The sequence below is a fragment of the Maniola jurtina genome, chromosome 10 (assembly GCF_905333055.1).
Source record: "Maniola jurtina chromosome 10, ilManJurt1.1, whole genome shotgun sequence".
NCBI lineage: Eukaryota > Metazoa > Arthropoda > Insecta > Lepidoptera > Nymphalidae > Maniola > Maniola jurtina.
The window spans coordinates 682,357-696,816 of NC_060038.1; the positions used below are offsets into that span (position 1 = coordinate 682,357).

Below are 14,460 nucleotides of genomic sequence, written 5' to 3' on the forward strand. Positions count from 1 at the left end.
CTATTTGAGTTTTCCAAAACATCATTTTCAAATAAATAATTATGTATTTAGGCAACGTCCATCTTGACAGCTTGACATTTGTCTATTGACATAATATTATGAACCTAACGGTTATCTAACCTTCTTTTCTACAAGAAAACTAGAAAAGAGCTGATAACTCTTAAACGGCTGAACCAATTTTTTTAGATTATAGCTAAGAACACTCTCGATCAAGCCACCTTTCAAACAAAAAAAACTAAATTAAAATCGGTTCATTCGTTTAGGCGCTACGATGCCACAGACAGATACACAGATACACAGATACACAGACACACAGATACACACGTTAAACTTATAACACCCCTCTTTTTGGGTCGGGGGTTAAAAATTGAATTTTAATACTATTAGCGCCATCTATGTAGCAATATTTCAATCTTGAACATTTATGTTATTTATAACTCTACATAGATGGCACTAATAATAAATAATTTTATATAGTGAATTTTAGTGAGAGGTTTGTATTTTAAAATGAGCAAGTTAAATTAACCAAATATCAAGCAAACAACGCATAATTTTTAAATTTCTAAAAGATTTTTAGAAGGTTTGACAATTTTTGAACGTAATCGCTGAAAGTCAATGCCAAACGTCACCAAGATCGCATTTTTTTCTTCACTGCTGTCTGTCAATCTGTCAAATTGCGACCTCCATTCATCCTTCATCTCCCTTTCGTCCCACTCGTAGACAGAGTAATAGATCTATTATTATTCCGTCTACGGTCCCACTGTAAAAATATTTTAACTTCATCCTTCTCAAAATTAACCGAACACCTCATCAAAAAGGCTTGAAATAAGCTTCTACGAGGGTGAAGTGTAGTTATTAAGTGTAATAAAACAGTGTTCTCGTGCAAATGGCTTTAAAATCACCACCGGTGTTACTCGGACTCCTTGGGAGACTATCCCGTCGTTCTTTTTCTACCTCGAAGGCTTTAGCGTCGAAGCCTGTGACTGTGCGTGATGCCTTGAACCAGGCAATCGATGAGGAGATGGAAAAGGATGATAAAGTGTTCGTTTTAGGTGAAGAAGTGGCTCAGTATGACGGCGCCTACAAAGTTACCAGGTGATTAAAAATAACCTCTTATCACTTGTTAAATCTAAGTTTCGTTGGAGAAAGTAAATACCGCGCGTCTCAGTAGTCATATAACATATCAAGGTTATGTGGAATAGAATTCAAAAATAATGTAAAGTCGTTTAAAAGTGTTATATAATAGTAATAATCATTGTTGTTGTCAGTTGTCACTTCTTCAAGTTCAAGAATCGCGCCAATCCACATTTTTTCAAAATTAGTTCATTCAAAATATGCACTGAATAAACTCGCCATGCTTCCTAAAGCTGAAACAACACAAAATATATAAGAGTATTTAGTGAAAACTTGAAAATTTACCATCTAAAGTACTTACTTACTATCTTTGTAACCTACTTAACGTTGAGAATAAAGTGCCCTACTTTAAGACTAAGAGAGTACTTTGACTTTGATAAACTTATGTTTCTACTATAAATCTGTCTTCTTTGAATTTATGTAGAGTCAGCAAAGTAAGCTCTAAGATCTGAACAGACCTGCCAAATTATTTTAGTGAAAGCTATACTTTCCTTCAGTATTTAGTTTCCTACTTCTTGTAATTAGTAGTAAGTTCTCCTTTCAAATAAAATAAAATAAAAAGTAAAGATTTCTTTAAAACTAGCAGAAATAATCAGCATCTTGATAAGAGGCAACCAAAAAATAATAATTAATATGTCAATTAAAAATTAATGTAAAATATTTAAAATATTTCAGAGGTCTATGGAAAAAGTATGGAGACAAAAGAGTCATAGACACACCTATAACGGAGATAGGCTTTGCGGGTATAGCGGTGGGGGCTGCGTTTGCTGGACTCAAGCCTATTTGCGAGTTCATGACCTTCAACTTCTCTATGCAGGCCATTGACCATGTAAGTTCTTTATGTTTGATATTTAAGTCATCATCATTGCAACCCATAGTCACCTACAACTGAGAATGGGTCGCCTCTTTGGCTGAGATCTATAGAGTGTACTTTGACTTTGACTTAAGCTTCAGTTAAAATGAGACAGATTTATACCATTGATATAAAGCTGTCTCCTTTTAACAGTATCTGAAGTCTATCCAAAGTCAAAGTGCCCGCGAAATTCAAATTTAATTTGTTTTTTTGCAATTTGTAAACTAATACGACAACGTAGGCTTATGGTATTTTAATTGTGCCAATGGCAGTATCATCCTCACAGGTTTATATAAAAATCTTTACTTGAAAGGGTCCAGTTTAAGAAATTAGCTCTAGTATCAACTAATTTGTGAGACTTAGTCGATACCCTTAGTACTTCTTATATAGTCTTCTGTATCTTTGATGCAAGCTATTTTTGTACCAAATGTCCAATACCAATAGTCAAAACCAGTTAAATAGATGCACCATAAAAAGGCAGACAGACAGACACACTAATTTTTAATATTATTATGGGTTAAGTATATACTTATAATTCCAGATAATAAATTCAGCAGCAAAGACATTCTACATGTCAGCGGGTGCCATTCCGGTGCCCATTGTATTCCGAGGTCCCAATGGTGCAGCGTCTGGTGTGGCAGCACAACACTCACAGTGCTTTGGTGCCTGGTTCAGCCACTGCCCCGGGTTGAAGGTCATCATGCCCTACTCTTCTGAAGATGCTAAGGGTTTGAACAACTTTATTTTTTAAAGTTCTAAAAGGGTAAAAAATGAATCCTTCTTTGTACAATTTCATCTTCATCCAGGCAGAGATCTTGGTACTTTGTGCTAGCTGCTATGATAAATCACTATTCGATCCTTTTTGGGACAGTTTTGCGCCACAGACACACATTCGGTTTTTTAGATCACATTGCTATTTTTTATTTTTTTAGATTATTTGTAACTAGCGACCCGCCCCGGCTTCGCACGGGTGGACACTACCACGAAAAATCCTATATATTTTCCGGGATAAAATATAGCCTATACGGATTCGGAAGAATCCCTCTAAGTAATGATAAAAGAAATTTTGAAATCGGTCCAGTAGTTTTTGAGCCTATTCAATACAAACATACAAAAATACAAAGGTTTCCTCTTTATAATATTAGTATAGATTTCTTGCGATTCAGCTCAGAAGATTGCCACCAATATTATACACGACTAATACAACTACGTAATGGTGGTGGTTTCCTCGTTTGAAATGCATGGACAGCTGTATTTTAGGACAAAGAATTTGTGTTATTCTTTCTGTATGTTTCTGTGTTTGGTTCTGTCTACTGTGTTTGCGATATGGTCCCAAATAAAAGAATAAATTCAAAATATTTTTATTCAATTAGACTTTTACAAGTTCTTTTGAATCGTCAAAAGCATCTACCACTGGTTCGGAATATTTAGTTACTAATGTTATAAATGCGAAAGTGTGTTTGTTTGTTGGTTTGTTCTTCAATCACATCGCAATGGAGCAATATATTGACGTGATTTTTTGCATGGATATGGTTAAAAAGCTGGAGAATGAGATCACCTACTTTTTTAATCCAATTTAAAAGAAAAACAGAATTCCCACAGCAAGGTACTTTAAAAACGAATTCCACGCGTGCCGCGGTACACGCAATCCATCCATCATTTTTTTTTTTTTTAATTTAATCAGCCCTTATTTAAATACAATAGGTTATCTTAGAATTATCCAGTTCTAGTAGTAGTTAGTCTACAGTTTTTACCTTTACTTTGTACTAGCCGCGGCTTCGCTCGCGTGACTCAAGGTTCTGAATAATAACTGAGATTTTTTATTATTATTATCCTAGACTAGCCGATGCCCGCGACTTCGCCCGCGTGGATTTAGGTTTTTGAAATCCCGTGGGAACTCTTTGATTTTCCGGGATAAAAAGTAGCCTATGTGCTAATCTAGGATATTATCTATCTCCATTCCAAATTTCAGCCAAATCCGTCTAGTAGTTTTTGCGTGAAGGAGTAACAAACATACACACACACACACACAAACACGCACACATACAAACTTTCGCCTTTATAATATTAGTGTGATTACTTTTATCACGCCCGGTTACAAAATAGATACATATTAAAGACCCATTCGCAGATATTACGATTGGGATGATTTCAGTGGACTCCTAAGCCACATGTCTGAAACCTCGTAACCCAGATCGAGATACTTGCGTTTTTTCTCTTCAGCTCTCACGAGGTTCTCGTCATATGGAATAGTGATGTCCACCAAAAACACCCTCGACTGTGCCCCGTCCACCACCACGATATCAGGCTTATTCGCTACAATAGGGCTGATATGCCTGACCGTGATGATGGACCGGTCCCAATAGAGCCGGACTCCGTCACGCTCGAGTACTGGTACCGACCTGTACTAATACGGTAGCCTCTCATCCAGGAGACCGTTCTTCAGAGCAAGCTCTTGTGAAGGAACAGACGCTAAAAAATCACAAACTAGTATAAAAATAGTCAAAAATAATGTTTTATTTTTCCAGGTCTATTGAAGGCTGCAATCCGGGACAAAGACCCGGTAGTTTTCCTAGAGGACGAGCTTCTCTATGGTGTGCCATTCCCCATGTCTGATGAGGCTTTGTCCTCAGATTTTGTACTGCCTATAGGTAATTTTATTTTTGATTTGTGGTGGCAATCCATGCTAATATTGTAAATGGGAAAGTGAGTTGGTCTGTCTGTTTGTTTGCCTGTCTGTCTGTCTGTCTGCTAGCTTTTGACTGTAGTCTAAAAGTCTGTCTGCTTGCTAGAATTTTTTTTCTATTTAATCGACCAAACTCGTCAGTCAGCAGACTCCATTGCTTATTGCTTTTTTTTCAGGTAAAGCTAAAATCGAAAGGCCGGGCAACCACATCACATTAGTCTGCGCCGGCAAAGCCACCGACACCGCCCTGCAAGCTGCCAACGAACTCGCTGGGAACGGTATGCTATATTACCAAGTTATTCTGCCATACCAATTCTAAGAGCCTCAATAGCTCCAATATCAATACCACCAGGTTAAATCACAATCAAGGGCTAGCTGGTAAGCGAATAAAAACCCCTACATTCTCCGTTGTGTTCCTCATGGTTAGGATTGTAACCCCTTTCCATACATACCCCCATATTATATATGCGATTGCACGGATATAGTTAAAGACCTGGAGGTGACATAGGCTACTTTTTACCCCGGAAAATCAAAGAGTTCCCACGGGATTTTTAAAAATCTAAATCTACGCGGACGAAGTTCCGGGCATCAGCTAGTTAATCATCCTGGTAGTGGGTTTCATGGGATAATAATGCTGTTTCCAGATTCCATACCTGACTAAAACTGGAACACCCAAGGGTATCAAGTTCTTTACCAGAAAGCTTGCTTTATCGTCCCTTCATTCAGCTTCACCTTTGTTTCAGGAATTGAATGCGAAGTCATTAACCTACGATCGATAAGGCCGCTGGACTTTGAAACCATTGCTCAGTCCATTGCCAAGACTCACCATCTCATCACTGTGGAGCAGGGCTGGCCTCAATCCGGTAAGTCCACATCATCCCAGGGTTCCGTACCTTAAAAGGAAAAACGGAACCCTTATAGGATCACTTAGTTGTCTGTCTGTCTGTCTATCTATCTGTCTGTCTGTCATGTCTGTCAAGAAAACCTATAGTGTACTTCCCGTTGGCCTAGAAACATGAAATTTGGTAGATAGGTAGGTCTTATAACACAAGTAAAGAAAAAAAATGTGCTTTACTACTAAAGTACTAGTAAAGTATATATGATATTTACTAAATCACATATAGATGGCGCCTGTTGTCATTATTTTGCAGTATTGCATATAAAAATCTTAAAATATTTTGTACGATGGTACGAAACCCTTCGTATGGGAGTCCTACCCGCACTTGACCGGTTTTTTTTCTAGGCATTGGAGCGGAGATCTGCGCGCGAGTGATGGAGTCGCCCGTGTTCTTCGAACTGGACGCGCCGGTGTGGCGAGTGACGGGGGCGGATGTGCCCATGCCTTACACTCGCTCACTGGAGGCGTTCGCCATTCCACGCCCGCCCGATGTGGTGGCAGCCGCCACAGCCGTTATAGGCAACAAGTGAGTCACTTGTATGATCTCGACATTTTTTTTTTATCGTGAGGAAAATCCGTCATGGATACCACCGGCCACGGGGGAGCACAGTGGTTATGTCGGACTCCTACCGACTAAAAACCTCACGAAGTTCCATCCCACCGCGTTACTCAGCCAGCGGATGTCCGCCTCAGCAGACTCACCACTGAGACACTACGTGCCCCCAAATACCGTTAGATGCAAGCTCACCAACCTGCGGACCCCGATGTGAACGACAGACCGTCCCGTGTCCATCATCCACAGGCCCTCACGAGGGCTGGGGTTCACAGCGAGGGCAATTCCCTGTCCACGTTCCCCATCCTCAACATCTGCCTCGCCCGTCACCACACTGGACAGGTGAGAAACCGGTGGGGTAGCCATAGGAATGGGTGATGAAACACTCATCACCAACCACCCAACCCAGCCACACCCCCCGCTCTTGGGGCTATGTCCCTTGGGTGCGTCTACTGCGCATTCTGCTCGGGACACTCAGAGGAACGCGCAAACAACAATCCCTCCCTATGAATAATGATGTCGACCTAGCACAAAGGTAGCTCTACTACCAGGATTCCGCAAATAATTCGTAATATCGCGAATTGTGTGGCTGGCAGTCATCGTATCATTCTGCACATTCACACTGTTTTTTATTCACTATAGGCAAGCACTTGACCACAATCACACCTGATAGAAAGTGATGATGTGGCCTAAGATGGGATGCGTTTTGCCTAGAAGATGCCTGTTCACTCTTATTTTGATGAGCCGAGTCTCGGATCCCGGGTGGGCTCGAAACTAGTCAGGCTTACATCGACTAAAGTATGACGATTTGTAGCCTCGATAGCTCAACGGTTGAAGAGCGGACTAAATTCCGAAAGGTCGCCAGTTCAAACCCCGCCCCCGTTGCACTATTGTCCTACCCACTCCTGGCACAAGCTTTACGCTTAATTGGAGGGGGGAAAGGGAGTATTAGACATCATCAGCATGGCTAATATTGTTATAAAAAAACGTGATTATAGCCGTTACATTCTATACTTAAAATGAAAATTAGTCACGATAGTTTAAATATTAATTTTTTTTTCCTTGTTTTAGAATCGCGACATCAATGGGTCAGTGAAATAGGAATCTCTAGAAAGTATACATTGAGTCAAATCTAACTGTAAATATTTATTGTTATTGTATTTATAAGGTATACGAAAGTAAACGTCGCGTCAATCACTTTATACTGGGCTGTCAGGCATGGAGATGGATAAATGTTTAAATAAATCTAATATTTATATTATTTATTTGTTTTATACTAGGCTGTCAGGTATTGAGATGGGAAAATGTTTTAATAAATCTATTAGGTATTTATATTTACTTGTTTTATACTCGACTGTCAGGTATGGAGATGGATAAATGTTTAAATAAATCTATTATTTTTATTTTTATTTACTTGTTTTACACTCGGCTGTCACATATAGAGATGGAAAAATGATTAATTAAATCTATCATTTATATTTATTTGTTTTATACTAGGCTGTCAGGTATGGAGATGAATAAAATATGTTTAAATAAATCTATTATTTATTTTTACTTGTTTTCTTTTTTCTCTCTCGTCTGGCTTTACAAAGATTAGCCAATGTTAAGTTTGTAGTTATTTGTAACAAGTTAGTTAAACTATACAAGTATGGACCCCTTCTATTCCAGCGCTCGCCGACATACGCACGGCACCCCCTTAGAGCGCTTTCCAGTCAGTTTTAACAAAAAAAAACACTCCAAAAAGGCAGAGCACGCCCACCAGCTAACACCGACACAGACGAAGTCCCTTGTTTTCTTTAACAATAGTGTCGATTCTGAAATTTTTCCCTGAACTAAGTTTAGAGTATATGCATCTGCAATAAAAATAAAAATTTAATATTGCAAAAAAAAACCGGCAAGTGCGAATCAGACTCGCGCACCGAGGGTTCCGTACTCGGGTATTTTTTTCGACATTTTGCACGACAAATCAAAAACTATTATGCGTGAAAATAAATAAAAATCTGTTTTAGAATGCACAGGTAAAGCCCTTTCATATGATACGATATTTTCGAACTTGGACACCAAAATTTTTCCCAAAAATAAGAATTTGCTACACAATGCAAACTCCTCGAATCTCCGAAATCGATATAGCAAAAAGCGGCGAAAAATCGGAAGCTAACAATGCTCGAGCACACAATGACCAGGGACGAGGGATTTTAAGCAAATACATTGTGCGGGAGACGTCCGCGCTGGGGGACGGCCGCTGACAGAATGATGGATCGCGAGACGGGACGCGGGGGCCATTCAGCCATTGTCTCGCAAATACTACCTACTTACCTAACTGTTGAGAATTCTGCCAGGATCCGAGATTAACGTGAGAGCGATTACATACTATGGTCTCAATATTGGCGAGGAATCTGTTATCAAGGCATTGTTATACGGGGTTAAAATACTGAACGTATGGATATCGGTCTACGAAATTCAGCCATCTCCAGACTGTCGACAAAAGTTAGGAACGTGAGTGTAGGTAGAGCATATTCTATAACTCTTAATTCGCTATTCCACCAAAACAGACAAGCTATATGGGGCAACGTGCAGCATGCGCTATGCACCACCCCACATGCTCCAACTACCAAACATGCAGGAAAAGCAAACAAAAGGTGGTTTGCCGGTAGAAGCCTCACCAGACCAGACCAGAGATTTAGAAACTATAAAATTCCAAATCCCTGTCAGATATCGAACCCCGGGGCCTTCCTCTAATAAAACCACAGCGTTTACCACTGCACCAGGGAGGTCGTCATAACCTTCCTCATCTATCCACTTCCCGCCACCTTTGTAAGGTCATCGGTCCACCTACATCAATCTACCTATTATTTACAATTTGAAGCAACTTTTAAAAGATGGCAATAATTATATAGCACACACAAAACATCTCAATTTCCAAAATTCCGTTGACATTACAGCAAAAAAAAATATACATAAATTTGAAAGCCTCGTAACGAAAACGTCAATCTTGGGGATATAGAAATAAAAACATAATTCTGGTGTATTTTCCGTAATACGGTGATCCATCACGCGGACGACACGGACGGACAGATTTCGAGAGAAACGAAATGGAACACGTGCGCTTTCTGCGCTTATTTTAATCAAAATGTTCCACGACGATGGGAATTCGTTAAATAAACACCTTTATTTCTTTATTCAACCTCCCTGGCGCAGTAACGAGCGCTGTGCCCCCGGGTTCCATTCCTGACAGGAGCAATTCGAGAATTTAGGTATAGTTTCTAAATGGATGTGGTCTGGCGGAAGGCCGTGCTGCCAAGCGATTCAGCGTTTCGGTACGATGCCACGTAGAAACCGAATGGGTATGGGTTTACTAAAAACTGCCATAATCCTCCCAAATTAGCCCGCTTCCATCTTAGATTGATCAGTTAACAGGTGAAATTGCGGACAACCTATTTTCAGAGAGAATGCTCAGTAACTTTACGATCTTGTCCTCTCCGAAATCGTGATATTATGAAACCGTAGTAGTAGTACTCGGGATACCTACCCCACCTCGCCATACGAAAACGACAAGAGTGAAACTTTCCCAGTGTGAAGTGAAGCTATGCGAAATTTCGAAATTAAAATCGACCATGGTCAAACTATACCTACATCCACTCGTACGCAAGCTTCAGGTACATCAAATTTGGGGGAAAAGGGCTTTATTGACTAATTTTCTTGATCACAATGCATCTCTATGAAAAAAATCTCTACTCACCCAACTCCCTACTCAACTTTAATCGCGCGCTAAACTGTTGGCAGAAGTTTTGGCACTTACTAATGTTAGCCGACGCGTCTCGAGTTCCGAACAGCGCACTTTTTGTTTTTGATGGATCACTGTTTCAGCTCTCTTAATATTTTTGATGGAATTTAAAAATAATCAGCAAGACGTGCTAGCGTGCTAGTGAGTAGGCTCTACTCCAAAGATGACTGAATTTCTGAAAATCCTTTCAATGGAAGTGTAGGTTGTAAAAAATGCAAAATAGATACTTATACAAATAGGAACCCATAGAAACATAAACATATAAACTTAATGCTTTTAAAATTATGCGAAACCATACTTACATGCGAATTATACACATTAGTAGGCTATTTTGTCTGTACTGACAATTAATACTGACTGGTAAATTCGTTTAACGCTTTTTGTACCGTCTATACCCAACCCAGCAGGTTATACCTAGATATACTTAGTTTACAAGAAGATGACCAACCCCTTCTTCATTTTAAGAGGAGATCCATTCTCAGTAGGTAGTGAGACTATGGGTTGATGATGATTGTACATCTTAGATGTAGCCACGGCCGAATATCCTCCTCGAAATCCAGACTTTTGTATTCAACTTCAAGTAATATGTTTTCGATTCCATCAGCCCTGTATGCGTCCACAGTTGGGCATAGGCTTTTCAAGGAGCGCGCCTTCCTCATCCACCCGCTTCCCGCCACCTTCTTCAGGCCATCGGTCTAGCGGCTGGAGGTCGTCACACACTGCGCTTACCGGTACGCGGTCTCCACTCCAGAACACGTCGGTGAACGGTTCTGCGACAGACATGACCTGCCCATTGCCACTTCAGCTTGCTAATCTTTTGAGCTATGTCGGTCGCTTTTGATCTTCTGCGAATTTCCTCGTTCCGGACAGGATATAAAATATTAATTAAATCATTTGTCATTCTAATCCAAACCACGAAACCGTATAATGTGTCGGTTAACTCCATTAAATTAACCCTCGGTTTAAACTGGCTTTAAAGTCAATAGGGGAGCATTCAATTCCTTTCACTCAGGATCGTGGGCGTGTAAAACGGGGGTTTATGATAATACATTGACGGATTTATTACTCCACCTAAGTACCTTCGAATGGAAGGTACCTACTACCTACCTACGGGGTAGCACTAAACACTATCTATATGATAAATGCGAGAGTTTGTCGGTTTATTATTCAATCAAGTCGCAACAGAGTAACCGATCGACGTGATTTTTTGCACGGATATAGAAAGACTTATCTATAGCTGAATAACTTCGTGGATACGATTTGTTTTAACGTAATTCTCAATTAACATCATCAAGATCAATCCATCAATGACCCTCTACCTACTAAGAAAGGGTCTCTATAATGCCACACTGGCTAAGTGCCGTTAAAAAAACCGACTTGGTCCAGCCATCCTGACGTTAGAATGGCTGGCCACTTTCATTTATTATAATATTTCTCTTGGAAATAATTGTTTAATATCTTGTGATGGCTTAAACTTCCAAATTCTCTCATAGTGCAGTCATGCTGGCGCTCACAAACTTCACTTCCCTGTATTATTATACTCTTTGCTTCACACACCTTTGAAACATTATGGAGAACTCTCAGGCATGGAGGTTTTGTCACGATGTTTTCCTGCATCGATGGGTAAGATGATGACTATGACGAGGGGTACTTCGAAAGAAAGAAGAAAGAAAGAAAATACTTTTAATTTTTGACGCTGTGTCACACAGTATTACCAGTTATACCTACGGGTTAGGTTATCCCGGCGCCTCCAATACTTGAGCATTAAAGTCAAAAAACCTCAAGCAAAAGAAGCGCCCGAATAAACTGTGCCATGTGTGGTACAATCCAAAAAATATCCCACTGCTTTGCAGATGGGTGCAGGGCAATAACCCAGCGAAGGTGCAGCCTTGCACTGAGCAATGATTAGCGACGTTTGGCTGACAATAAAGTTTATTTATTTAACTCATCAGACCATGACTTTCCCAGAATTAGTTATTTTTTTATATGAACCGGATAAGAATTTCGAAAGGCACGATTATCGTTATCAGCCCGGCGCTATCAATTTGCAGTTTCAATGTTTTCAACCTTTTAATAAAGGCGTGGTTATTTATATCATGACCTTGTATTGTTTGCTCTGTATTAGGTAGGTATTATATTAAAGTACCAATTTATAATACTCTCCATTTTAATTTACCTAAAAAAAAACACTTTTTTTTTTCATGCCGGCTATTTCCAAATTTTTATTATTTCCACTCTCTACGTTTAATTACGGTTCACGAGATACATCCCGCTAACAGACAGACGGACGGACGGACAGCGGAGGCTTAGCAATAGAGTCCCGTTGGCACCCTTCGGGTCTCTCTCTCTACAGTCGTTATTTCTCATTACTGAGGGTCGTGAGTCGTGACCTCTTTCCATTAATCCTATAATGGTAGGAGTTCTCTTGGGATAATAATGCGCTGGGTTCCCAGATTCTTCCACATACCCTTCGGGTACGGAATCCTAAAAATACCTTTTGGTCGTCTCATACCAATCTCTCGAAAGCAGCTAATTCCTGGTGCGTGCGGGGGTAGAGATGCGGGGAGGGCGCGCCGGTGATCCATCAGCCTGTCACGAGCCATTAGCGGAGCCCTAACTGTACACGATGCTGCCCGTATGAGGAGTATTATACTCGGGCCTACGAGTATGTTTAGGATTTTGGGCCAAAATCTATTACTACGCAAGCATCTATACCTACTAACCTACGATTTTTTTTTTTGAGATACAAGTTAGCCCTGAACTGCAATCTCACCTGGTGGTAAGTGATGAGGCAGTCTAAGATGGAAGCGGGCTAACCTGGAAGGGGTATGGCAGTTTTCATTAAATCCATACCCATTTGATCTCTACCAGGCATATACCGGAACGCTAGATCGCTAGGCGGCGCGGCTTTGTTGGTAGGGTGGTAACTAGCCACGACCGAAGCATCCCACCAGACCAAAGCAGAAATTTAGAAATTATGAAATTCCAAACGCCGGGAATCGAACCTGGGACCTTCCACTAATATGACCACAGAGCTAACCACTGCGCCTGGGAGGACGTCGAAACGAGTAGGTATAGTACGCGACAGGTTGAGATGGCAATCGGGATATGAGGCGGGGGGACGCGCCGCACATCCGCACGTCACGCGCGCTCACCTGCAGCGGATTAGCGGGGTTGCTGTGTGACAAAGCACGGATCTTCTCTCAGAATGGAAGGATTAGGCCAAAGTCCACCACGCTGGCCAAGTGAGGATTGGCAGACTTCACACAAATCAAATCAAATCAAATCAAATTTCTTTATTGCGAATTTGGGTAAACAGTGGAGATGTTACAAAGATAAAAAAGTACAGCCAAATTCTGCTTATAAGCATGCAATATGTTACATTAAATTAAGATACATTTTTGTCACACAAAAAATAAATAAATAAAAATAATAATTAAATAATAATAGCAAAATGTCCAAAATTAAAATACAGTTATAACTTTTCTGAGAGGTAATCATTAATTGAGTAATATGTCTTTTCTAATAATAGTTTTTTCAATTTTCTCTTAAATAAAGGAAGTTCACGGGTCTCAATTATATAGCTGGGCAAGTGATTATACAAAAGTGGCCCAGTGGAGAAAAAACTTTTAGAAAAATGAGCAGTTCTACAAGAGGGGTGCTGTAGTTTATACGCATGTCTTTTACTTTTGAGATTTTTATACAAGTCCAAGTTTTGTTTAATAAAAATGATAGTCTCATAGATATACATACATGGCATAGTCAAAATATTATACTTCTTAAAATAGGGTACACAACTGTCCGTCATTTTTAATCTAAATATTGCCCTTAGACATTTCTTTTGCGCTTTGAATGCAGCCTCTTTTTCAGTAGAATTACCCCAGAATATAATGCAATATCTCAATAGTGAGGCAACATATCCATGATAAACCGTCAATAGTGCTGGTACATTAACCGTTTTACCTAGCATATAAAGTGCAAAGGAGAATTGGTTCAGCTTAGTGCAAATATGAGTTACATGCTCTTTCCAATTTAGTTTACAATTAATATTCAGTCCTAAAAATTTCGTTACATTCACTTCATTGATAGGTTTGCCCTCATAATTTATATCCAAAGCACACGACCTGTTTTCTCTAAGTGCAAAACTCATGAGGTTGGTTTTATCTAAGTTAATTTTAAGTTTGTTACAATGTAGCCAATTTATGATTATATCTAAAGTATGGTTGATATTACTTTTAAGGTCATTTATGTTTTTGTTTGCAAATATAACAGTACTATCATCAGCAAATAGCACCGTTGACAACATTATGGAGAACACTCAGGCATGCAGGTTCCTTCACGATGTTCGTTCGTTCGTCACCGTTAAAGCAAGAATTTGATAACTCCGAAAAGTTAAGGGCGCGTTCCCGAGATCAAACCTCCGACCGAATAAGAGGCCGACACGTAACCACCAGGCTATTACGGCTCATTTACCTGTGCAAGTTGGTCAAGAGTCGCCTCCGACGGCCACGGACCACGGAGCATGGCCATCAATTAGACAACATCATATGAG

The 14,460-nt window shown here is 40.0% G+C and overlaps 1 protein-coding gene across 1 annotated transcript; it reads left to right on the plus strand.

Moving 5' to 3' along the window:
* The first annotated feature begins 675 nt into the window (after positions 1-675).
* On the plus strand, positions 676-7,524 carry LOC123868688 (pyruvate dehydrogenase E1 component subunit beta, mitochondrial). The gene is made up of 8 exons (XM_045911239.1): positions 676-1,095; positions 1,810-1,963; positions 2,529-2,715; positions 4,516-4,638; positions 4,850-4,951; positions 5,417-5,536; positions 5,917-6,097; positions 7,196-7,524. The coding sequence occupies exons 1-8, from the start codon at positions 887-889 to the stop codon at positions 7,218-7,220; spliced, it is 1,101 nt and encodes a 366-aa protein (XP_045767195.1). The 5' UTR covers positions 676-886; the 3' UTR covers positions 7,221-7,524.
* The last annotated feature ends 6,936 nt before the right edge of the window (positions 7,525-14,460 follow it).

Bases quoted from the DNA above. Each gene is read 5' to 3' on its own strand.
- LOC123868688 (XM_045911239.1), top strand. From the start codon at position 887: ATGGCTTTAAAATCACCACCGGTGTTACTCGGACTCCTTGGGAGACTA. The intron at 1,964-2,528 runs GTAAGTTCTTTA...TTATAATTCCAG, and splicing joins CTATGCAGGCCATTGACCAT to ATAATAAATTCAGCAGCAAA. The intron at 2,716-4,515 runs GTTTGAACAACT...TTATTTTTCCAG, and splicing joins CTCTTCTGAAGATGCTAAGG to GTCTATTGAAGGCTGCAATC.